The 25223-nt window shown below is 39.8% G+C and overlaps 2 protein-coding genes across 5 annotated transcripts in view; one reads left to right on the forward strand and one right to left on the reverse strand.

Moving 5' to 3' along the window:
- The window catches only part of SAP30BP (SAP30 binding protein), a 46857-nt gene extending 35649 nt beyond the window's left edge, over positions 1–11208 (reverse strand). Inside the window, exons 1-3 of one of the 3 annotated variants that reach the window (XM_063293098.1) lie at positions 11060–11208; positions 10455–10564; positions 7557–7604 (exon numbers count right to left, since the gene is read on the reverse strand). In XM_063293098.1, the coding sequence (XP_063149168.1) occupies positions 7557–7604; positions 10455–10564; positions 11060–11177 (276 nt within the window). In that variant the 5' untranslated portion in view covers positions 11178–11208. Of the gene's footprint in view, positions 1–17; positions 171–7556; positions 7605–10454; positions 10565–11059 lie in introns of those variants that run through there. The other 2 variants (XM_063293096.1, XM_063293097.1) reach the window with 2 other exon arrangements.
- A 53-nt stretch (positions 11209–11261) lies between these two features.
- RECQL5 (RecQ like helicase 5) overlaps positions 11262–25223 on the forward strand; it is a 74526-nt gene continuing 60564 nt past the window's right edge. The window contains exons 1-5 of one of the 2 annotated variants that reach the window (XR_010067189.1): positions 11262–11618; positions 12459–12664; positions 14215–14336; positions 14918–15436; positions 19932–20037. Coding sequence is in view for 1 of the 2 variants with exons in the window: in XM_063293095.1 (XP_063149165.1) it covers positions 12544–12664; positions 14215–14336; positions 14918–15436; positions 19932–20037 (868 nt within the window). In the remaining variant the exon portion in view is untranslated. The remainder of the gene's footprint in view (positions 11619–12458; positions 12665–14214; positions 14337–14917; positions 15437–19931; positions 20038–25223) is intronic. The other variant, XM_063293095.1, reaches the window with a different exon arrangement.

Here is a 25223-nt window from a genome sequence, read left to right on the forward strand (position 1 = left end):
TCTGGGTAACATCTTGTCTGGTATTTGAAGACTGTTGCCATGTCTCTCTTTAAGCTTTTCTTCTCCAGGGTAAACACACCCAGCTTCTTCAACCATTTCTCCCAGAAACTGGGTTTCAGGTCCTTCTGCCTTGCACATGTTTCCAGTTTGTTTGTCAACATCCTTAAAATCTGGTGATGTGCAGATTGTTAAGCAGGAAGGGGTGGGAGTCCCAGGTAAAGAGTGTGGGGGAATGTGGGGTTGGGAGGGGGAAGGCCCTGGGAGGCCCGAGGCAGGCCATGTTCAAGTGCAGGGAAGCCAGGGAAGCAGGCTGCAGGTTGGCATGAGCACAGGGAGGCCAGATGAAGCAGGGTGTGCCACCGTGCAAATGCATGGAGGCCAGGGGAAGGAGGCCATAGCTCGGCTCAAGCGCAGGGAGGCTGGGGGACTTACCGGAGCGACTGTGACCTTCCCTCTCCATTGACTTTGCTTGTGGGAAACTGGCAGGGAAGGTCACAAATGGCGACTGCATAACTGCAGGGCACTGCAACGATTGTAAGTGCAAGACAGTTGCCAAGCGCCCAAATCACATGACTGTGGGGTGGTGCAATGGCCAGAACTTTGAGGACTCGGCACTCATTCAGCGCTGTCGCAACTTTGAACAGTCGCTGAACAAGTGGTAGGTAAGTGAGGACCACCTGAATTAGAACAATACTGTCATTCCTTTTTTAGTTCAATAACAACAAAAATGTGAATAAAAACTGGACATATATACAGTCCTTCCAATAACAAATTCAGGTCCAATGTACATAGAAGTTCATACTTGGCAGAAAATCTGATTACAGAGAATCTTCTCTCCTAAAAAAGGAAGCAATTCTCAGAATATAAAATGTGCACTTGATCTCAGTATTTGGGAAAGGTTTCATGGCACATTGTATGGCTTCTATGTTGTTTTATAAAGATATTTAACAGGAATAGTGTTGCTGAAATAGCTATTTGCTTCTGATTATGTATTACAAATTAGAATGTCTTTTTAATTGCAAGAAGGGATGAGTTTTAAAATATACAGCTTTTCATCTTTTCCATATATTTGTCTAGCTAGAACAAATATATTTTACTGTCCTACTTTAGATGCTAAACAATATTTCATGCTTAGGTTTCATTGGGCAGGATGGGCAGGCTATCTAAAAAAGGGGACAAATATCACCTATCATTTTTCGTGTTGAAAAAACAAAGGATTCTGATTTAGAAAGCCATGTTAAAGAAGTACAGTGTGATCTAAAGACACAATAGAAAATCAAAAGACTAAACAGATTAAATGCATTCAAAAAATGCAATGCTGAAAGTACTGTAAACCATAAGCTGTACCAAATATCCTAAGCTTGTGGGTTTGATCCCCATCAACAGAAATGTCAATTAAACAGAGGCCATACCTTTGGTAGAGCATAAGCTTTGTATATAAGAGGTTCTTGTCATGAGTAAGGATGGCGAGCAGGGGGCTCCCATCCAGACTGTTAAGCGCATGCGTAGCACTGAGGAATTAGGTAGCCATTCAAAGAGACACAGATTGGGACCGCCTTAACCTTTGGGGTTTATATGGCTGGGTTTTTCCCACGCTTCTTCAGTTTGTTAGGATTCCTGTTATGTACAAGCAATAAAGCATTAGAGACCAGTTCCTTGTCTCAGCGTGTTTCCTGGCAGTTAGGACAGTTCTAGGTTTATTTCCTAGCAACTCTAGACAAAGCTAGGAAATACTCCTACCAGGGGCCCTGAGAGCCATCACTGTTATTGCATACAACACTGAATGAAATGGGCCAATGGCATGATTCTGTATAAGGAAGAATTATACTTCATGAATAATTTGACAAAGGAACTGTGCGTGGGGTTGTATGGAAATGGAGGAAAGACAAATAATTAGTATGGACCCTTAATCAGATTCCTCACTGTTTATGTAAACCACAGATTGCCCTAGAAGTAGTTCAAAATTCAGAAACCAAAGATTTTCAATAGACTCCGAATCACATCACCAGAAAAACATAGAATTCAAAATACAGTAGTTGACAGTTAGTAGTCAAATATCTGAACTCCGCCACATGTAAAGCAATCATTAACATGTATAAAAGGAAATGCTAAGGGTCACTATTACCTGGGATCACATACATTCTATTATAAACTGAAGGCTTTTATAATCTCTTCTACCAAGCCTACAATTTTCCTTAACTAATATTTCCATTGGAGTTACTTGAAAGTTATTTAAAAGAAAATATGTAGAACTAGTATTAGGAACTTTTAATGAAAAGGTGGCTTCATAAAGCAAGATACTATTACAGATGTAACCTACTGCAACGTCTTATGTAGGAAATTACTGAGAATCCCTGACAAAGGGAAAAGGCAAGAAAATTTAGTGTCTGAAACTGTATCTATCTCCTCAAAGTCTGGCAGTCTTGTTACTCAAACAGCCTTTCAGGCAAATATTAACCATTAACATATGGTTAAATTAGAATGGATAGCTATAGTCATCCCAAACTTTTTCATACAGATTCAACATGCTCATAAGCACCATGTTCCTTTTGGTCATAAAGCAGCTAAAAATGTTGAATGTTTTGTATGCCTATCATTTGTAAATGATGTATAAGAAAAAATATTACATCAACACTGTAGACCTCTACAACCCACACTGAGATACTCCCCAGTTCTAAAACCAAAGAATAAATTGGATCAAGGTTATAATAAGAAGTAAATGGAACTTCTAAGGGTAATTGCTGAAAGTTATGGCTAGGAACTCATATTTTGCTCTGTAAATACAATGTGTTCTTTAAATCCATGTTTCCAACCTGCCAATATTCCAAATAAATACTAAAAGAGAAGGAGCAGGTGGCTCTACTGTAGGCATTCCTCGATGAATTAAGCACTAAAGGTAGTTCTGCAAGTGTCCATGGCATGACAGCTGTTGATGAATGTGTTTATATCAGTGAAATCAGACTAATAATCACAGATAATGTTAATCATTCCCCTGGGAACACTCCCTGAAAAGCTTAAGTGGAAGGGTTGGTCTTACTTATCATCTATTGTACTACTCCATGCTTGTAAATATATGACCACTATTCAAAATTCTTTCCAGACTGGTATGACTGGTATAACATCAACAGCTACAAGGATTCTGGATTGCTAAAAACAACTGTTTAATTGTTTATAAACCGCCCAGAGTCATTATTACGAATGGGTGGTAAAGAAATATGACAAACAAATAAATAAACTATATTGACATTATTATTTTACATCACTGTAGTAAAATATAGGCTTTTCTTTTAAAGGTTGTCCTCACTTGCAGCTAGCTTAGCCCTGGAGCTAAGGAGAAAATTACTACTTGACATCCATGTCTGAACTTATAAAGCTTACTTGGACATGCTGCTCTGTTATTCAGCGTGACTAAAAAGCCTTAAAAAAAAAAGCAGCCTCATGTAAAAGAATAGTCTCCAGAAAGAGCAAAAGTAGTTTTAAAGATGCCATTGAAATGTACTAGGGCAGCCTGTTACAAATATATACCTAACAGCAGCAACTCAAGATGTACTTATCAAACAAGATCCCCAAATCACCTCCCATCACAGAAGTTTCTGACTTCTACATAATCTTGTGAAGGGTAATTTGAGAAGTCTGACTGAAATCTTGCTAGCTATCACCTCTGCATGGAAAAGTGGCAACATTTTTGATGCACTGCTGAATAGATTTCAATTCAAACTCGGAATGGGATAGCCCAGGCCTAAGGAGGAAATGGGAACACATTCAAAGCTAAACCAATTGAATTAACTATGAATAAGGTATCAGAAGTACATAATATGCCGCAGCCCATTAGAATAATTTTTTTCTGCAATTCTACATTTTATAAAACTCAAATTTTAAAACATAGTCATATGTACTAATGTTACTGCAGTTGTGTCTTTTTTTTCCAAAAATAATAAATTAACAATTTATTTTACTTATTCTTTATAAATATCTGCCTTGCTTCCCATTCAGTCGCATCTCAAAGCAGCACAGAAATAAAGCAGTCTATAATAATAAAAAAAAGACCAGCAAGAGATTAAAACAATGTAAAACACAGTAAAAAAAAAAAGTGGGAAAGAAAACAAAATCAAATCAGCTAGCATGCATATAAAGAAAACCTGGGTTTGGGTAGTAATTGGTGGCTCAAATATTAATATAAATTTCAGAAAGTACAAAAAGGATCTTTCTAGCTTTTAAAATATTTTTTAAAAACAGAAATGTATGCCATCTGAGCAAAGATAATTGTTAAGTTTATATTTCCATAGTTCAGTTCATATCTTCTTTGCATCCTCATCCACTAGGCTTATTTGAACTTTTATATTTGAGACATTAATCACGCAGGTTAAATTATCAGCTTGGATATGCGAGTGGAGTCACACAGTTCATACAGCTTAGCATAATGAAATCTGATGGCTAGAGAAATTAGTGAAGAAATACTGCCACTGCATGGACAACACAGTTTTTAATTAGCTTTTAAGTTCCAGATTTTTTAGATACTGACAGGCATACATTTGGAAAGAAACATAGCTTTGGGATTCTCTGTAACAAGAAACTCCACAGATATTTTCCTAAGTAAACGAAACAAGTAAATAAGTATCTCATTCATATATAGAGAGAGGGAAAGCATCTAATCAACATGACAATAAGACATTTAGTTCTTACTTATTAGATTTACATCCTCCTTTCCTCCTTGAAGCTCAAGGTGGCGTACACCGTAGTTCCTCCTCCCATTTTGCACCACAACAAAACCTTTGTACAAGAGTGTCTGATCCAAGTCATCCAGTGAACTTCCACAGCTAAGAGTGGACTTAAACTGGGTCTTCCAAGCCAACATCTTAATAACTATATCACACTGGTTCTCTGTACTATCAGATTATCACGGACATATTTTCAGAAGTATGTGACTGTTCAGGATTCAACAGGCCTAGGTTCACATTTAAAAGTTCGTATCTGCTGAGAGACTATAAACCAATCCAGAACGAGCAATATGCTGAAAGTCCCATCCGCCAGCATTCCAGTCCAATGCATTCCTAAAACATTTATCCTCACATTCTGTTTGCCATGGTACAAACACACTTTACTGTTTTCGAGAGACATCCTCATGACGTTACCTCCATCTCAGCCCCACCGCACTGCTGAAGCACCCTACAGCTGTCTTTAGTTGTTACAATTTGGAAGTGATCTTTTCCCTCTTCTCCTGACACAAAACTTGCTATTCAGACAACCTAGGGCACCTAAGGGTCAAGCCTGGGAATTAAACAGTCAGGGATAGTGATCTGCTTAGCTCCAATTGGCCCAGAAAGTCTGCTGCAGAAAGGTGGTCTCCCTGCCTATTTCCTTGACACAACAGTGATACAGTACCGCTATTTTGGATTCGCCTGTGAGAGAGACCAGATACCCAGCCTATTTCTCATTACACTGGAATATCAAACTCCCAGGAGATCAGCTAGCTGAATCTTGATCTTGGGCTGGAGAGATTGTAAAATACAGAAAGTGTGAGAGACAAACACAGTGATCAAATGGGAGATGGGAGAGAGAAGAAGCTTTCTGCCTTACCAAAAATGTTTGATGTGGGAAACTGGCAGGAGAGAGAAAGGAAAGCTCTGTGGGCAATGTAGCACTGACATTCCCTAATTTTGGGCTTCTCTGTTTTGCATTTCAAATCAATTCTTCTAACAATTAATACAGATGGGGGTGGGGACTGTCTAACACAGAAGATTATGTACCTAATACTCTGACTGATTGACCTGTATTAATAGTGTTATGGGACTTGCGATCTCCTGGGAGAAGGCACTCTCTCTCTGAACCTTTCAGCTTCTCTTGAACTATTTTAGTAGACTGTGAACGCAACAGAAAAATCTGTTTGTCATGTTACATATGCATAAAGCAGTGTTAGGCATGTGTATAATCCTATTCACCATTTAACAGACATTCAGCTGTAACTGCCACTTCCCACCATTACTCTATTAAGCAGAGGGTGTACTGCACAAGAAAATGGAAAGCTTTATTATATAAATCATTTTCTCTTGGCTACCAACTACTTCAGCAGCTTCGCTTGTATTATATTGCATACTTATGGGCCATACACTACACTGGACTTACTATACAGGTAGTCCTCGACCTACGACCATTCGTTCAGCAACCATTTGAAGTTATGGTGGTGCTGAACAAATGGTGGTTACGAATGGTCCTCAGAGTTCTGGCCATCCTAGCACCCCCATGGCCACATGATCATGATCTGGGTGTTTGGCAACCTGTTCGTACTTATGACTCGTTGCCAAGCACCCCACGATCACGTGATTGCCATTTGCAACCTTCCCTGCTGGCTTCCCCAGAAAGTCAAAGGGGAAGCTGGTAGGGAAGGGCACAAGTCACTGGGGTAAGTCTCTCGCACCCACACACCCTCCCACAGCCCCTCTGCACTCGTGCCATGCCAACCACTTGTGTATCCACACACACCCTCTCTATACCTTCCTCATGCATCCCCTTGCACCTCACCTGCACCACACCCCCATACACCCTCCCAGACCCACACCACACGTCTCATGAAACCCCCCTTTGCCCCCCCACACACCCTACCGGACCCATGTGGCACCTCTTGTGCATCCCCTCACACACTCCCCAACTCGCCTGCACACCCTCGCGCACGCTCCCTGTGCCACACCTTCTGCGCACCCTCCCCGACCATCCCCCACACGACAGCAGCCACTTACCTGCCTGTGGCCTGGGACTTGCAGCTTCCTGATAGCTTCCCCACTGACTTTGGTTGTGGGAAGCCGGCAGGAAGTTGCCTCACCTAACAACCATACGATTCAGTTAACGGCAGCAACCGGGACTGCAGGGATTGCCATCACTAAACGATGCAGTTGTGCTTTACAACTGTATCGCTTAGTGATGGAAATTCCAGTCCCAATTGCCGCCATAAGTCGCAGACTACCTGCACAGTCTTATTTTTTAATAACCCCAAATTAATTTCAAGCACTGCATGAACTTCACAAAGCAACACTAGAGACAAAAATCTGCAAACATGCTGATTCATAATACAATTCCTTGAAATATAGTATTCCTTTTCAGACATCTGCATTGTTTTTGACCATTAGTGTTAGAACCCATACAAAGCATAATATTTCATATCCTGATAATTAGCCAACCTCTGTTCTGGAAAGTTAACTTAGTTACTCACAATATTTAAAATTCAAATACTCATATACACTTTGTAGAAGGAGAGCTGCGTGAGACTATGGTAGACAAAAATCAGGAGGAGTCTAGTATCATCTTTTCCGGCTAACAATAGTTGCATCTGATGAAGTGAGCTGTAGTTCACAAAATCTTAGAGGTCTTTTAATAAAAATCTGTTAGTCTGAAAAGGTGCTGAGTTCTCCTGACTTTGGTGTACATCTCAGGAGTCATCACACGTCTCCTACCCCACAAACAAGAGTTAGCATGTCAAGAATACAAGATGCAAATGACTAACTAAACCACACCATTATGCTTTACAGTGTATTCCCATCCCATCATAATACTCTCCCAAATACCTTTGGGTCATCAGCCTCAGGTTTTTCAGTCTCTGAATCGTCATCTTCCTATAAGACAAAGAATGTACAGAATTAAGCTTTAAAATGTCAGCAAGTTCTTGCATATTTGGCAAGGGACTTGCACTAAATAGCCTAGTTTTGCTTTTTTAATTCAGCTGGGCTGCTCTCCCAACTTCTTTCCCAAGCCTTGTTTAAAACAGCAATTTAGGGAAAAGAAGGTACAAAAAAGTTAAGATTACTTCTAAGGTATCAGGGTATATTCTAGGAACCCACAAAATATAGGATTTCTTTTTTTAAAAAGGCACTAAAAGGCAAAACAGATAGGATGAATTGAAGCTTTTATCCGTTGAGAATTCTTTATTGCCAATTTTATTCTAGTAAAGCAGCCCACATTATGCAAACATGCAGACAACTAGCCATGTTCCCAGTTAACAACACATCTGATTCTAGGGCCTCCAAAACAGAGTTTCAAGATAGCATAATGTGCATCTGTAAGGAAAACAACTGAAGATGTTGGATATAATGGAATGAATGGAACAGTAAGAAAGGGCACTTTTCCAAAGACTAGTATATAACTACTACCATAGAAATGTATTATTAATCAATGGTTTGCCCCAGATTTTTTTCATTACTAAAGAATGGCCCTGTAATTCTCTAAAGCTCCCACTCTCGTTGAACAACAGGTAGCAGCTTCCAAATTTACTATCACATCCACTGTGTCTTTCTGAAACTGAAGTTGTTATGCAAGTTTGACACCTGGATTCTACATTAGGAAGTTATTTCAAACTCAAACAGGTATTAAATACTGAAGAATCACAGTTAAAGGAAGATAGTTTTCCAATTCTCACCATAAAAAGGATCACCTAATTAAAACACTTCTTTTACCACCATATTATAAAGAAACAAAAAAAATGCAAATATGCTTTCTTCTTCAATATGAAGAATGGAATTATGGATACCACTATTTAAGTTTAAGCTTAAAGAAATTTACAGAGATAAACAACATTATGTCATAACTCTATAATTTAACCTTAGTTTATAGCTGCATGAAGCCTCAATATTGTGAACACATTATCTAAAAGTTTGGGGGTGAGGCACCAATATCATATTAATGATACACAGTTCTCCCTCTCATTTCTACCATGCAATCTAAAAGGAACAGTAGGATGTGTCTTGACAAAGATGAAGATAAAAAAGCTTAATCTAGACAATAGTACACAGTAACAACCATCTGTGTGGGAGGGTGTCAAAATCAGCAAGATGGTAGACGGGGTGTGGCATTGTCACTTTTGAGCACGTGTCACTGATGCAGGTACAAAATGAGTGGGATTTGTACTGTGATGTTCAAATCTTGCCAATTTTGACCCTCACCTGTAGATGCTGTTGATAGTACAAGTACTTATGGGTTCTGCCAATCAGTATAGAGGTATACAATCTCACTTTGATGAACTGTGCTCCATTTATGAACTTATTCTGAGGTGCTTATACAGTTAGAATTATCTGAATATTGGATGTTATCAGCTATAAAGCACGGTATTTTTTGAAAGATGGATTCCCTCTGCTTTAAATATCCTTGGGATCTATTCCTGACTCACTTATTTATGCAGAAGAATGCAAAATAGAAACTAAGCAGTTGGCCAGAGAACATATGAGCAATAGAGCCCCTGTATCTTCTCAAGAGGTCATCCATGCGTGTCATAATAAATTTCATTTTCAGCAGGAATCAAAAATATTTTCATGCCACTTGTTTCTAAATATTATTTCTGTACCTAAACTACAGGTATATGTAGGTAACACAAAACTGAATAGAGATACACATAAGAACTGAAATGTTACAGTATAGGAGAATTTTGCTTCCTTCAACCTAGTAAAATGTGCAACAATTCTTATTTACAACCCCAGCTGGAGTGATAATACATTATAAGAGGAAAACATGTTTGGAAAATGCCACAGTACCTTGGTATAAATTATTTTAATCTCTAGCAATTTTAAAATACTATTTTAAGACCATTTTTATTTAATCAATTTATAGAGTTGCCCAACTCACAATTGCAACTCTGGGCACTTAACATTGGATTAAAAGCAAGAAAACAAAAATATCCCTCACCCAAATTAAAAACAACAACACACATCTGAAGCTAATCATCATCATTCTTTCAACCTTCATAGAACGGGCTCATCTAACATCCTGGCCAAAGAAGGGAATATTACCTAAAGCAAAAAATGTTATTGCAAAAAAAAATGGAACAAGATAGAGAAGCTACATTTTAAAAGCTTTGCAGCAATAATCAGCTCAAGCAATGGATGGGGTGGGAGGAATAATAGCATATTGCAATGTATTGTAAAATCATACTATATATATTTTTATTAATTTACTTACTTTACTTTTACTTCTAGAATATAGAAAAGTCAAATATACATCAGCAATAAAACAGAACATTTTTTTTTACATTAAGGTTTGATCTTGTGAAAAAAAAAAGACACTTCCACTAATGCAAGTTTGGGATTTTTGCTGATGTTTCTCTTTTTGCTTTAGTCCTTTTTACCACATTATCATCCTCTTCCAAGATGTCTCAAGAATGGACTGACAGGGAAGAATGGAGCCATTAGGGAATACCTAAGTCAGGAAAGGAACCATCCCCACAGTGTATACTTTATACACACAAGAAAGACACAGACTCTTGCCTCTATTGAATGTGAATGTCAAAGCACTTACTACTATCTGGGTTACCAGATAAGTGATGGGCTTTTCTATTTTATTTAGCAATTCTGTGATACGTTCAAATGTAATATAAGTAAACAAGAGCAGCAAGGAAGATACAAAGAGTTAATATGCCTATTATTTTCTAGTGAAAACCCAGAGATCCATATCTGATTGCTGTACAACAAAATACCTACTGACTGTCTGCTGTTTTCATCATCATCTTCATCATAACCATCCTCTTCTCCTTCCATTTTACTGAAGTCATCTTCTCCATAGCTTTCTGACACCAAACCTCCTTTTTCTTCTAGACCATCCAAAGAAGGAAGAAAATGGTTAAATAGTCATTTTGCAGTCCAGTGAAAATACATGTAGAGGATTGATACTGATGTACAAGTAACATATAAATACACATGTTGCAATAAATAAAACTATTATGCTAAACAAGTGCACGTGTTGCAATAAATAAAACTACTATGTTAAACAAGAAAAATATGAATGATCTTTACCTAAGTAACTTTTCTTCAGCTCCTCCAGAGTAAGTTCTTCCTTGCTAACTGTTCAATAAAATACCAGGCAAATCTCGGCTGAAGTTACACAGGGCGGTACGCCATTAAGCATACCTCACCGAGCACACCACTAAGCCAAAACTAGCCAACCGTATGGTGGCTTAGCACATCCACCAAAGACTCGAAATTGATGGGGAACGACCCCGATCAGGTCCGAAGGGAGAAATGAGGCAGCGGCGTCCCTATTACCCCAACCCAACCCAACCCAACCCACCGCCGCCCAAAGGCCTCACCCGTCCCTGCTCCTCGGTCGCTACCGGCTCCGCCGGCCTCGCTATCGGACTCGGGCTCGGAATCTTCTGCATAAACCGCCAAGGAAGACAGAACGCTTTTTTTTGCTGCCGCCGCCATCTTCCCTTTCGAACTCAATTGAATTCTCTTCCGGCGCAAGAGAATGGCGTTAGTGAGGCGGTCGCCGAAACTACCGTCCTTCCTTTCGGGACCGCAGTAGTCGCGGACAAATTTACCCAACGTTTCCCCTTCGCTCGGGATGAGGAGAAAGTCGTGCACTGCTGGGTGTCGTTCAAAACCGACGGAAAGAAGAGCGTTTTTTCCCGAAGTTCCGGCTCTTTAACTGCCTCTTACGTCATCAATTCGCGCTGAAGCGATGCCGAAGCCCCAGGTGCTGCCGTAAAATGAACCAGTCTGAGTTAGCCGGGATTCCGGCAGTGGCTGCGGTTGTACGGAGGCCTATCGTGCAAGAAAATAGTTTCGGAGAGCTGGGAAGGAAGAATGTTTAATAGCTACTTTATGGATGCAGTAAAACATTCCCCCGCGGGGCCGCGGTCTCGAGTGAGTGGCTTTCCTCAGATGGAAAGGATTGGAGTGGCTATACGTGGAGATAATTTTTATCCCGCCGATTTTTAATCCCCAACCCCGAGCAGGAGTCTGAACTCTTCATCGTACCTCTTAACCTGCCGGATTTTCTCTGGCAGATCTGCGCTAGAAAGTAACTTGAGAAAAGTGATAATAAAAGAGGGTCAGGAAATTTAAATTGGTCTCAGAGTTACGTTTCAGTTAAATAGCAATTTGTTCTCCAAGTAATTGCTCCCCCCCCTCCGCGAAGGTTAGATATTATGTTCGGTGAATTTAAAAGATGCATTTTGTGGAGCATTTTTTAAGGCTGTTCTGAAAAAAACTAAGCAGAGTTGGCTTAGTACTTATATGAACACCACTGAACTATCTCAAGACCGTAGGCTAGACTGGGAAGAAGAAGAAAAACATGGAAGAGAGCTGCTTCCATATTGCTTAGAAAACTGCATGGAATTGAGCTACACTTGGAGGAAACTGCTGTTTTTAAGGCAGTAACATTCCTTTAAAAATGCTATAGAATTGGAAAGATTGAATGAAAAGGTTGGGCCACGGGATGGCAAGGCAGTAGAAGAATCAGTAAGCATAAGAGATAGTAATCTGCATTCTGAAAAAGGAAGAAAATAGTTAAATTTCTTGTTAGGTTTTTTGAGTCTGGATTATGTTCAAATATACTTACAGCTTTGCCTTTCCTATAGGCTGATGAATATTTTGTATTTTACTAAATCAGAATATAACAGGTACGTTGATGGTTGTGTAAACATAAAAATGTACCTCATTTTAAAGAAGATTGTATTACTGAAATCTGTTATGCCTATACAGGTGATGGTTTGCAGGAAAAAAAATAATTGCATGACGGTCCTCTCCTTACCTGTAGTTTGAATTATTCCTGGTATTGGCTTTTAAGATGAGTAACAGCTCTTCCTCAAGATTGGAAGACAGAGTTCTGCAAACTCTGACAAAAGTTTTTGGATTTAACTCTTTCAAGACTTCATTGCAAGGAAGTGCAACTATCACTGTGGTGAAAGGTAAACTGCAAGTACTTTTTTATGTCATAGTATAAAAGTATAGAAGATTTTTGTGTCCTTAACGTGCCATCCAAAGATTCCCAGCTTCCCAAAATATGGCAAATAGTAACATTCTATTCCCTGTAACAATATGATTAGAAGTTGCAATGGAAAAGCTCTGAATATTATAAAAAGACTTTTCCTCTACTACTGAAAATACAGAAAATACTTTAGATTTATTATTTCAGTTGGAGATTTCCCAAGACTGTCTCTTAAAATGAGTAACTGAACATGGCCAAATCTGTAGACAAAAATAAATTTATCTGGGAATGAGCCCCATTAAATAGTGAGACTGTTTTCTAAGGAAATGAATTGTATAGTCAGTTCTGAAGGTTATGATAGCTAAGAAATCACTGAATTGCAAGCCTAATACGTCTAGAGAATGCTTGGCTCATGGTGTCTCTTACATCAGTTTGGATGACACTGGCTTGGCTTCATAAACTGTGATGTGATTTACTACAATTTACACTGAAAATTTTCATTTAACTGTAGTCTCCTATTACACCTGAGCTGAAGAGCTGTGGACTGGAGTCAGATTTGGTCATTCCCAGAGTAGAAATCAAATAGAACTCTCATGACTACTTTTCTGATATAGTAGATCCACAAAAACCTGTTGCTTCACCTTAATCCAACAAGCCATAATATTAAACCAACATTAACCCTGTGCTACTGGCTGGGAAACCAAATGCCTCTGGTTTTCCCAACCTGTCAAAAATTAAAGCAAGTGGAAGTCCAGTTGCATCCATCACCCAGAGAAGGAACAGCTGCAAGCAGCTTGTTCCCCTCCCCTTGCCACAACACGCTGCTCCATCTACCATTTGCCCTACGGCTGCAGTACCAAATGATAGCATGCTCTGCCAAAAGACTGAGAGCTGGTAATGTGCATGCACAAGGGGCCTTTTGGACAAGGAGTTTTCTTATAAAGGTAATTTATTATTTGGCACTCAGAAGTGCAAATCTCATAGTTCCAGTTACATTTGAGTAATTTCATAGGGATCCTGTGTAGGACTGAGTGAAACTCATGCATACATTTCAGCAACATTGGTGAGTAAGATATGTTCTCTACTATGGGGTTTTGTGGCCTTTTGGTGGCCAACATAGAACCCCATTAAGCAATATCTTGGTGTATGATGCCAGAATCCACTCGTTAAAGTTAATCTCTGGTATCTTTTTTCTGGGCTCAGCCTGAAGAAAGTTGGGTTCTTTAAGAGAATAGCAGAAGGCATGCTCACACTGATCTAAAGCATTTCTTCTGAATCATTTTCATAGTGTAGATAGCTCTGATCAGTGTTAACCATTCTCATAGTGTACATAGCTCTGGTAAGTGTTACTATGATGCCACAATGTATTGCCTTGCTACTGTTGTACTTACATGGATACTATGTATATCCTGTAAGACTTGATATTCATATGTATATCCTAGAAAAAATTGATGTCCAGGCCTTCAAAACAGAAACCAGAGAAACTTGTAATTTAAAAAATAACTGAATATTCCATTGTTGCTTTTGCAGGAGAAAAGGATGTCTTTGTATGCATGCCGACGGGGGCAGGGAAGTCCCTGTGCTATCAGCTTCCAGCAGTTTTGGCAATGGGCATCACCCTAGTGATTTCACCCTTAATTTCACTTATCCAGGTATCTCCTACAATTATATGAAAGAAGAAACATGAGATGCTTTAAATAGAAAAGATGCCTTAGAATTTGCCTTTTCTGAAGAGTTTGTTAGCTTAATTCAGATCAATAATTACAGGTTATTATATAATTCAGTCTGATGAATGAAAGTAAGACCCCTTAAGCGGAATTTCTAGAATTAGCATTTTGTTTGACCTTCATGTATTACCGCAGTAAGATTATATATGTACTTGTTCTGAATTATCTTTCTGTATCAAATTTTTGAGGCCTTTAGAAGTTTCATGTAAATAAAAATTCAAGGAATTAGCCTTTTTTTTGGTCTTTAGTACTGTATAGGATGACACTCATTGTCAACCTTCTTTAATAACCATGTCCAACTAAATAGAGGCAAATCAAATCATTGTATGTAATTTCAACCATTTTTGTTTAAGGAATACTTTTAAGACCATGAAATAAAAAAACCTTACATACAGTAAATGTGTTTGAAAACTCTAAATATAGTTAGGTGATCATAAATGTCTTCATATTGCAGCAATTTGCTGGTAAGATTCTTTCTGCAAAGTTACTTCTCTTTTTTCTCATAGGACCAAGTGGATCATTTGCTCTCTCTCAAAGTCAGAGTAAGCTCTTTTAATTCCAAGATGTCTGCTCAGGAGAGAAAAGCCATCCTTGCTGACCTGACAAGTGACCACCCTAAGATAAAGCTCCTGTACATCACTCCAGAGATGGCAGCTTCTGCTTCCTTTCATCCCACCTTGGAGCGTCTAATGTCTCAAAATCTTATCTCTTACCTGATAGTTGATGAGGCTCACTGTGTTTCCCAGTGGGGGCACGACTTCCGACCTGACTATCTACATCTTGGCTCCTTGCGTTGTCGCATACCCAATACACCATGCATAGCCCTGACGGCCACAGCTACTAAGCGAGTTCAGGAAGATATTATAGCCCTGCTGAAGCTAAAGCAGCCTGTTGCTATCTTCAGGACCCCTTGCTTCAGGCCCAATCTTTTCTACGATGTGCAGTATAAAGACCTTTTAGCAGATCCCTATGAAAATCTGAAGGATTTCTGTCTGAAGTCCCTTGGACAACAAAATGAATTGGGGGTCAGTGAAATCTCTCTTAAAAAAAAATGTGGTTAAAAGTTTTATGGTTTATCTGTCCTATGTAAAGTCATGTCCATTCAAAAGTATACTTAAGTTTTACTTCTGAGTAGACATGCGTAGGATAATTCTATTGAAGCTATTTTTTTCAGAAAAATGAGTAAACAGTAACGAGTAATATTACAGAAGGAATAAACCTTACGTGTATCTAGGAGGGGAACCTGTGGCCCTCTGAATTTTCATGAGTGCTAGAGCCCAAGAGCCTTCAGCATTGCCCACGTTAACTTGGGCTACTGGAGTAGTTTATTTCACAGCATATGGAGAGCCATAATCCCACTCTCCCAATATTACTTATACATGAAAGTACATAGGTGACACGTGTCCAAAAGGTCCAAAAGACAGAATCCAAATTCTGCAGATTTAATGGAGCGAGTAGAAACTTTTTAGCAACACATGGAAGTTTGAGTTCTTGATTAGTTTAATCATTAGCCAACAGAGTCAAATAGGAGTAAAAGGACTACATGCATGAGTGTGCAGGTTGTATAAGGTTATCAAAGGTTCTGTAGAATTCTAGCTTATTGTGAAGTAAACACATGTCACCTCGTGGGAAATAGAATGAATTAATACTATATTTTGTATGGTCCACTGATCTGAAAAACAAAGAAGAAAAACTGAAGGTTTCTTAGAGTCAGTGAGGCATAGTGACTAAGCTGTTGTCCCAGGTTCAGGCCCACGCTCAGCCATTGACATTCTTGGGCCAATCGCTGTTGCTTAACCCAATCTATCTTACAGGTTGTTGCTACAGAAGAAATCGGAGAAAGGGATGCTATGTATGTTGCCTTAAGCTCCCAGAGAAAAAGCAGGATATAAGTCTAATAATAATTAGATAATATAAACACTAAATTAAAACCCAGAGCCACCCAGAGTTGTGTTTTACAAGTTGGGCAGCCATATAAAACTTCTAAATAGTTTTCATGTTTTATATTTTATATCTAATATATTCTTAAAATTTTACACACTTAAATAGTTAAAACAGATCACACATTAGATTTTACATACAGAGTTAGATAATTAGTGTATTTTACCTGAATTTAATATATATCTTTTATTGTATGTTTTTAATATTTTAAATGTGACTATGTTTATCTTACGGAATAATACCATTGTTTTGGTCTATGACCATAACAAAGTGTGAATTGAATTGAAAAAAAAAATTGGAATTGAATCTTCTAAATAAACATCTAAAAAAACTTTTGAAGTTACAAATTGCAATTTTGAGAATAAAAATGCAATCAGCCTACATAGGTATAAACAGTTTGATCTGTAGTTCAGACTGTAAGATCAAATTAAGGGCACATCACCTTTTGTCTGCAGTTTGTTTGTTTAAAAGATTTGTATGGCTGCCCATCTTAAAACACAGTTCTGGGTGACTCACAACAACAGTAAAAACCCTGAACTATAAAAACCATAAAACAAAACCAAAAACATAACTCTCTTAGACTAACGCAGTTGCTTGCTCTTTGTAATACAGTGTTACATAAAACTTGGACTCATTTCAGTCTAGCTGGATTATGGTGTGATGCTTTTGTTGCCTTGGTGGATGGCCTAGACCAGGGGTCCCCAACTCCCAGGCCGTGGACCGGTACTGATACTGGTCCGTGGCCTGTTAGCCGGGCCGCAGAGCAGGAGGTGAGCGGTGGGCGAGTGAATGAATTTACAGCCTGAGCATTTACAGCCGCTCCCCATCGCTTGTATTACCACCTGAGCTCCTCCTCCTATCAGAGAAAGCAAGCCCATTGGCTGCTATCTCCAAATGGCACAAAGAAAAAAGAATAAAAGGTTGGGAAAAAGAGGAAGCGTTTGAATCATCCTGAAACCACCCCCTCCCACCCTGGTCCGTGGAAAAATAGTCTTCCGCGAAACCGGTCCCTGGTGCCAAAAAGGTTGGGAACCACTGGCCTAGACTGTAAACTGGCAAGATTCAGTCTTGCTCGTTCCCCTGGACTTCTTAGTGCCTTTTGAAACTATCAGTCATGGTATCCTTCTGGAGCATCTGGTTCCATTTTCTGTTGGACTGTAGAAAGAGGTACTGGGAAACTACTGTTAGACCCTGAGGTTCTGTTTTTTTTCCCCATGCTGTTCAAACCTACTGTATATGAAACCATTGGGGAAGGTCATGTGAGTCTTCAGAGTAAGTGCTGCTAGTATAGTAATAATGCTCATCATTCAAATCTGGGTAAGAAATCTGTAAGCTTGAGCACTGCCTATTCAATAATTGGCTGGATGAGGGAGAAATTAAATCCAGATAAGATGGAGGGGCTATTAGTAACTAGGAAATTGGACCTGGATATGGAGTTGGGTTTGTTCTGGGTGAGATTACATTTCCCTGAAATAACAGTTCTGCAGCTTGAAAGTGTTTTTTGTTTCTCAGCTGTCACTGATGGGAACTACACCAAGGAACTTAATTATAAGCTAGAGCACCAGCTTTTCACTGTTTTTGAGCTGGTCAGATTTGACAGCATAATTTCCATTTTGGTTACATTCCATCTTGACTATTGCAATGTGCTTTATGTGGGACCATCCTTGAAAAGTGTCTGGAACCTGCAAATAGTGCAAAATGCAGGCTACTACCTAGTATAAGGCACAAGGATTATATGATGGCTATTCTGAAAGTTCTTCATTGGCTGCTAATTGCATACTAGGCACAACTGGCCAGGTATTAACCTTCAAAGATCTAAAATGGCTTAAGGCCTGATTATTTGAGAGGCGTCTCTTCCATTGCAAACCTGTGTAGAGGTTAGGATTTCTTGGAGAGACCATATTGAAGATGGTTGCCCTGACAGAAACTCATCAGTTTGACATGGGGAGGGGGCTTTTTCCTCCATTTCTCCTGGGCTATGAAATGCCCTTGAGAACACCATTTGGCCCAGGGTCCCTCAATATTTAATCAATATTTAGGAAAACTGTAATAGCTGTCTCTTTTGCTAGGCTTTACTGTTAGAATTAATTACTTCATTATTACTCTGAGCAGAAAGGAAGATATAAATTAAATAAACATGCTATATTATATAACATTTCTTCTACTCCTCTTCCAAGGAGTTCAGGTCAGCATTCATGGCATGGGACTTTCTGTTTTTGTTTACATAATCCAATGAAGTAGAATAAGCATACAAGTTCAGTTGCCATGAGTGGCTCAACATCAGCCAGTGTATTTCTTGGCAAACTGAGAATTTGGGTCTTTCCAGTCTTATATTCTGTGTGATTGTTAATGGCTCATCATAAAGTTATTCTACAGAGTGTCCTCACTTAGCGAACCTAATTGGAACCAGAATTTCTGTCACTAAGTGATGTGGTTGGTAGGCAAAGAATCACATGACTGCACTGCTTAGCAACAGTCCCGGCTTTGGTTGTTAGGTCAGGACCGCAGCATCGTTAGGCAAGGTCCCAACGTTTCTGCCTTGTCATGCTTTCCTCTGCTGCAACTCCCCCCACCTGCCTATTTTCCCCCCGTCACCATCCCTTTGGCCACCCTGCACTCCGCTGCTCTGCTTGCGGCCTTGGGAAGGCCTCGCACAGCCAGCAACTACCTCACAAATGGCCAGGCTGGGCACATCTTGTCAGCAGCGGGAGGAAGAAGACAGTGAAGGGCAGCTGGGGGCAGTGGATGGCAGGGTGTCAGGGGTGGCAGGCTGCAAGGCAGCAGGATAGGGTGGCAAGGCGGCAGCGGCGGTGGAGTGCAGGGTGGCCAAAAGGGCAGAGATGGGGGGAGATAGATGGGTGGGAGGAGTTGAAGTGCACCCTGCGGTTGTAAATAATGGCCTGTTGCCAAGCACTTAAATTTTGATCATGTGACCACCGGGGCGCTGCAATGGCCATAACTTCGAGGACTGGGTGTAAGTACCATTCATTTAGCACTGTCATAACTTCGAATGGTTGCTGAACAAATGGTCATTAAGCGAGGACTATCTGTATAATAATTCCTTTGGCATTTTGGACCTAAAGTTTAGAAAACTTGTGTATTTCTAGAAACCTCTTCTGTCACACTTAGTTGGCATCACTGTGGGTTCTATCGAAGTCAGAGTAATAAGGAAAGGGGGAAGAATGGATTATATGAGGTGATGGAGAGGAGACAACATCACCAGAGAGAACTGAGAATTGGCCATCTATAAGGATGGTTGGAGTCAGAGAACATAAACTTTGTCTGCTGGTAGTCTTTTTTTGGCTGGAGTGTTTATCATAGCAGATACTGTTCAGACATTTGTACAAGTTCTGCTTTTATTTGGAAGGAGGAAAACCAGATAGAAGGTTCATGGGAAAATGAAAGTTGAAAGTCACATATTTCTTTGTAAAAGGCTTCTGTATAAAATATGTATGGTGTTAACCATAAGCCAAGCATATGAAAACCATTACCTTTTAGTACCTCATATCTGCATAAGTGTTTATTGTTGGATTTCCTTCTGACAGGAATGTTAGCTGCTTTCTCTTTTCCTCTCTGCAGGGGTATCCTGGCTGTGGAATTATCTACTGCAGGATGAGAGATGCTTGTGAGCAAGTGGCTGTTGAGCTAAGCAATAGGGGAGTAAAAGCCAAGGCGTATCATGCAGGTAATGAAAGCTGTATTGTTTTCAACTCCAAGCAGTTATTTAATATGCAAAAAAGTTACTTAGCCTTTATTCTAGCATTAAAGAGGACTGGTCATAAAATGCAGTGACCACAGATTCTGATTCTTCTCTCCCTTTTTTAATTTTTTGGCAACATTTGTATATCAGATTTGCTGAACAGGGTCCTTCCCAAGACAAGGGTACCCCTATCTGGATTAATATTAATGAATGAAGGCTTTTAATGGCTTTAATAAGTCCACAGGGTCCAGTCCTACTATCTGGGGTCTGCCTTTCTACATGGATGTTGGGGACTGAATCTTGATGATTCTAGTGTATCTTAAGGCAGGGAGGAGCAATAGTTTGGGAGTTCAGGGGCTGCTCTGAGCAGAACAGTTATCTCTGCAGGGGGCAGGCCCAAAATTTTCAGAGTTCATATTAGCAGCCTCTAAAAGGGGCAAGAAATGTCGTGCTCAGATCAGGGACAGAGATGCCCAAAGTGAGATGTGGGCTTGGAGATCGATGATTTACCACTGGCTGAAGATCTAGTTTTCCATGCCAGGTTTATTGCCTTTCATTTTTATAGACACTTATCCTTCAAATTAGCAAAGTGCAGTAGAACAAATACAGGCATAAGGGTTATTGGCAGCATTTTTAATAGCATTGGGACATGAACAAGCCATACAAACATTATCTTAAAAGATTAAATGCTATCGAGACCGAAGTCAACAGGTTGTCACAGAGCAATTGGATTGGAAAGGGTACTTGGGAACTTGCAAAACATTTAAATATTCTTATCTTTCCTAGGTAGGTGTTTTTAAGGGCTAAGCACAGCATCGCTCCTTCTGCACTTTTGCAGAGCAGGTATTCTGAAATCCCATTAACTAAGTATGCCTGTCCATGCAGATCCAGGGAGACAAACAGGTCATGGCCTACTCTACTTAAATATTTTCTTGGAAAAAATTAAGGACAAATCTGAAAAAGGGGCAAATCTGAAAGGGGTTCATAAGGATAAAAAAAAAATGTTTATAACTTTGCTTTACAAAGGAAGATTCATGAGCAAAACCAAGAAAAACTTTACAAAAATGCATATTCTAATAAAAATATCTAAAATCAAGCAGTAGATGTATTTTAAAAAGACAATTCATTTTCCATATTTTTCACATGAATGTGAAAGACTGCATTGAATGGTACCATTTGTACAATAAAAGTTAAATGACCAAAATAAAGGACAAAAATGGGTTTTTGAAAAATAAATCTAAAGGACTGTCCTTTATAATAAAGGACATACAGTCATTGTGACTGTACTGCAAGTTCTATACTGTAAAGGTATTTGGAATAGTTTTATCTTACCCATGCTGTGTCAGTACCAGAAAAAATGGATAATGTCATGTTCCCCGTTGCAAGGCATAAGTGCATCACAACGGGGAACATGCACATCAGGAAAGAGGAAGGGATAACCATTATCCTTTAAACACACACATCATCCCTGAAGCACCCAAACTCATAAATAAATCAACAGGACAAATGAACTGCACCTAGGACAGGATCTGGAAACCATTAACAGATCGGGGGAACTCCCACCCATTACCCTGGGGGACGCACCTGCACCGGACGAAGACAAGGAGACAAAGGGGAACGTCGGAGATCACCCGAATCACCCATCGCCAGACCCATACCCCCGCTAATCACCCATCTGGACCTGGCTTGGGGGACAACAGGGGATGGAGGGGGACAAGGTTCACCACCGGGGTATAAACGGGAGACCCCGATACCACACCCCCATTCCTGTCTTTTTCTCCGCATGCATTCTGTTTTAATAAACCCGGAAATCCTTAAACCCTTTAAGTGAGACCGCGTTTTATTTGAAGCAAGGCTGCCCTGACAGATAATTATTATGTGAAGCGCCTCCCTTCAGGTATGAAATTATCGGTCACCCATACAGTTGCTAAATTTTCCGTTGCTGCAGCAAAAACAAGGCAACAACTGATGCAAGTCTGAATATTGTTCTTTTTCTTTTTAGTTAGTTTTTTTTATACTTTTCTGGGAATTGATGAAAATAAATAGGATTATCTGTTGTCAAGCATTTTCATAATGTAAACATATAGTTAGAAGCTATGTTTAAGATACACCATCATCTTTTGAAATTGATTTTTTAAACATAATAAATCAAAATGTTCAAACCCAGTGGAAATAAAAAACAGTACAATGCAGAAAATTTTGGAATTTAAATTTGAAATGAAACCACAATACTTTTATTAGGTATAATCTCAGAAAAAAATCAAGAAGCATCTTAATTTAATGAAATATATGCTTCAAGCAGTGAGAATAAATTTTGCTCCACACTAGAAGAAAGATACAATTCTGACAGTATTTGATTGGGAACTTAAACTTGGAGAATATGCAGCAATGGCAAAACTAACAGTATGTATACACAATAGAAGTTTAAATTTAAGCAAGAATGGTTCCCATACATGCAGTACATCACACAGCATGGCAAATATAATCAGTCTGGCTTCTAAAGGGGCTTAAATGTCTACAATATTGTAAATTAGCAGATGTACAAAAAGGGGGAAGTTAGAAACCCAACAGTTTTTTTTTCTCTCTTTAAAATTATTTTTTGGTATTTTAATTCTTGTTACATTTGTATTGCTTATATTTTTTTCTTTTATTAACACACTTCTTAAAATTATTTTTTGGTATTTTAATTCTTGTTAAATTTGTATTGCTTATCTTTCTTCTTTTAACACACACACATGTATAAATCAACACTACACAGCGGAGACTTTAACACTAAGTAATCGTCTCAAGCTTCAGCAAAGGATTGTTACCTTGTCGTGGTGCTGGAGCTTGAGCACCTCAATGATGCCATGAGCTAAACCGTGAAGGGCCACCCAAGACGGGAAGGTCATGACAGAGAGGTCAGACTAAATGCGATCCCTGGGGAAGGTAATGGCAACCCACCCCAGTATTCTTGCCGTGAAAACTAAATGGATCAGTACAACCAGAGATATGTCAGTATACCATCAGAAGATGAGACCCCCAGGTCGGAAGATGGTCAAAATGCTACTGGGGAGGAACAGAGGATGAGTTCAACTAGCCCCAGACGTGATGACGCAGCTAGCTCAAAGCCGAAAGGACGGCTAGCAGCCGACGGTGCTGGTGGTGAACGGCGAATCCGATGTTCTAAGGATCAGCACACCATTGGAACCTGGAATGTAAGATCTATGAGCCAGGGCAAATTGGATGTGGTTATTGGTGAGATGTCCAGATTAAAGATAGACATTTTGGGCGTCAGTGAACTGAAATGGACTGGAATGGGCCACTTCACATCAAATGACCACCAGATCTACTACCGTGGACAAGAGGACCACAGAAGAAATGTAGTAGCCTTCATAATTAATAGTAAAGTGGCTAAAGCAGTGCTTGGATACAATCCAAAAAACGACAGAATGATCTCAATTCAAATTCAGGGCAAGCCATCTAACATCACAGTGATCCAAATATACGCCCCAACCACAGATGCTGAAGAAGCTGAAGTAGAGCAGTTCTATGAGGATCTGCAGCACCTACTGGACAACACGCCTAAAAGAGATGTTATTTTCATCACAGGAGACTGGAATGCTAAGGTGGGCAGTCAAATGACACCTGGAATTACAGGTAAGCATGGCCTGGGAGAACAAAACGAAGCAGGACACAGGCTGATAGAATTTTGCCAAGACAACTCACTCTGCATAACAAACACTCTCTTCCAACAACCTAAGAGATGGCTTTATACATGGACTTCACCAGATGGACAACACCGAAATCAGATTGACTACATCCTTTGCAGCCAAAGGTGGCGGACGTCTATACAGTCGGTAAAAACAAGACCTGGAGCTGACTGTAGTTCCGATCACGAACTTCTTATTGCACAATTTAGGATCAGACTCGAGATTAGGGAAGACCCACAGATCAGCTAGATATGAGCTCACGAATATTCCTAAGGAATATGCAGTGGAGGTGAAGAATCGATTTAAGGGACTGGACTTAGTAGATAGGGTCCCGGAAGAGCTCTGGACAGAAGTTCGCAACGTTGTTCAGGAGGCGGCAACAAAATATATCCCGAAGAAAGAGAAAACCAAGAAGGCAAAATGGCTGTCTGCTGAGACACTAGAAGTAGCCCAAGAAAGAAGGAAAGCAAAAGGCAACAGTGATAGGGGGAGATATGCCCAATTAAATGCAAAATTCCAGAGGTTAGCCAGAAGAGAGAAGGAATTATTTTTAAACAAGCAATGCGCGGAAGTGGAAGAAGACAATAAAATAGGAAGGACAAGAGACCTCTTCCAGAAAATTAGAAACATTGGAGGTAAGTTCCAGGCCAAAATGGGTATGATCAAAAACAAAGATGGCAAGGACCTAACAGAAGAAGAAGAGATCAAGAAAAGGTGGCAAGAATATACAGAAGACCTGTATAGGAAGGATAACAATATCGGGGATAGCTTTGACGGTGCGGTCAGTGAGCTAGAGCCAGACATCCTGAAGAGTGAGGTTGAATGGGCCTTAAGAAGCATTGCTAATAACAAGGCAGCAGGAGACGACGGCATCCCAGCTGAACTGTTCAAAATCTTGCGAGATGATGCTGTCAAGGTAATGCATGCTATATGCCAGCAAATTTGGAAAACACAAGAATGGCCATCAGACTGGAAAAAATCAACTTATATCCCCATACCAAAAAAGGGAAACACTAAAGAAAGTTCAAACTATCGAACAGTGGCACTCATTTCACATGCCAGTAAGGTAATGCTCAAGATCCTGCAAGGTAGACTTCAGCAATTCATGGAGCGAGAATTGCCAGATGTACAAGCTGGGTTTAGAAAAGGCAGAGGAATGAGGGACCAAATTGCCAATATCCGCTGGATAATGGAAAAAGCCAGGGAGTTTCAGAAAAACATCTATTTTTGTTTTCTTGACTATTCTAAAGCCTTTGACTGTGGGCCATAACAAATTGTGGCAAGTTCTTAGTGGTATGGGGATACCAAGTCATCTTGTCTGCCTCCTGAAGGATCTGTATAATGACCAAGTAGCAACAGTAAGAACAGACCACGGAACAATGGACTGGTTTAAGATTGGGAAAGAAGTACGGCAGGGCTGTATACTCTCACCCTACCTATTCAACTTGTACGCAGAACATATCATGCGACGTGCTGGGC

This window comes from Candoia aspera, chromosome 2 (assembly GCF_035149785.1).
Source record: "Candoia aspera isolate rCanAsp1 chromosome 2, rCanAsp1.hap2, whole genome shotgun sequence".
Classification (NCBI taxonomy): domain Eukaryota; kingdom Metazoa; phylum Chordata; class Lepidosauria; order Squamata; family Boidae; genus Candoia; species Candoia aspera.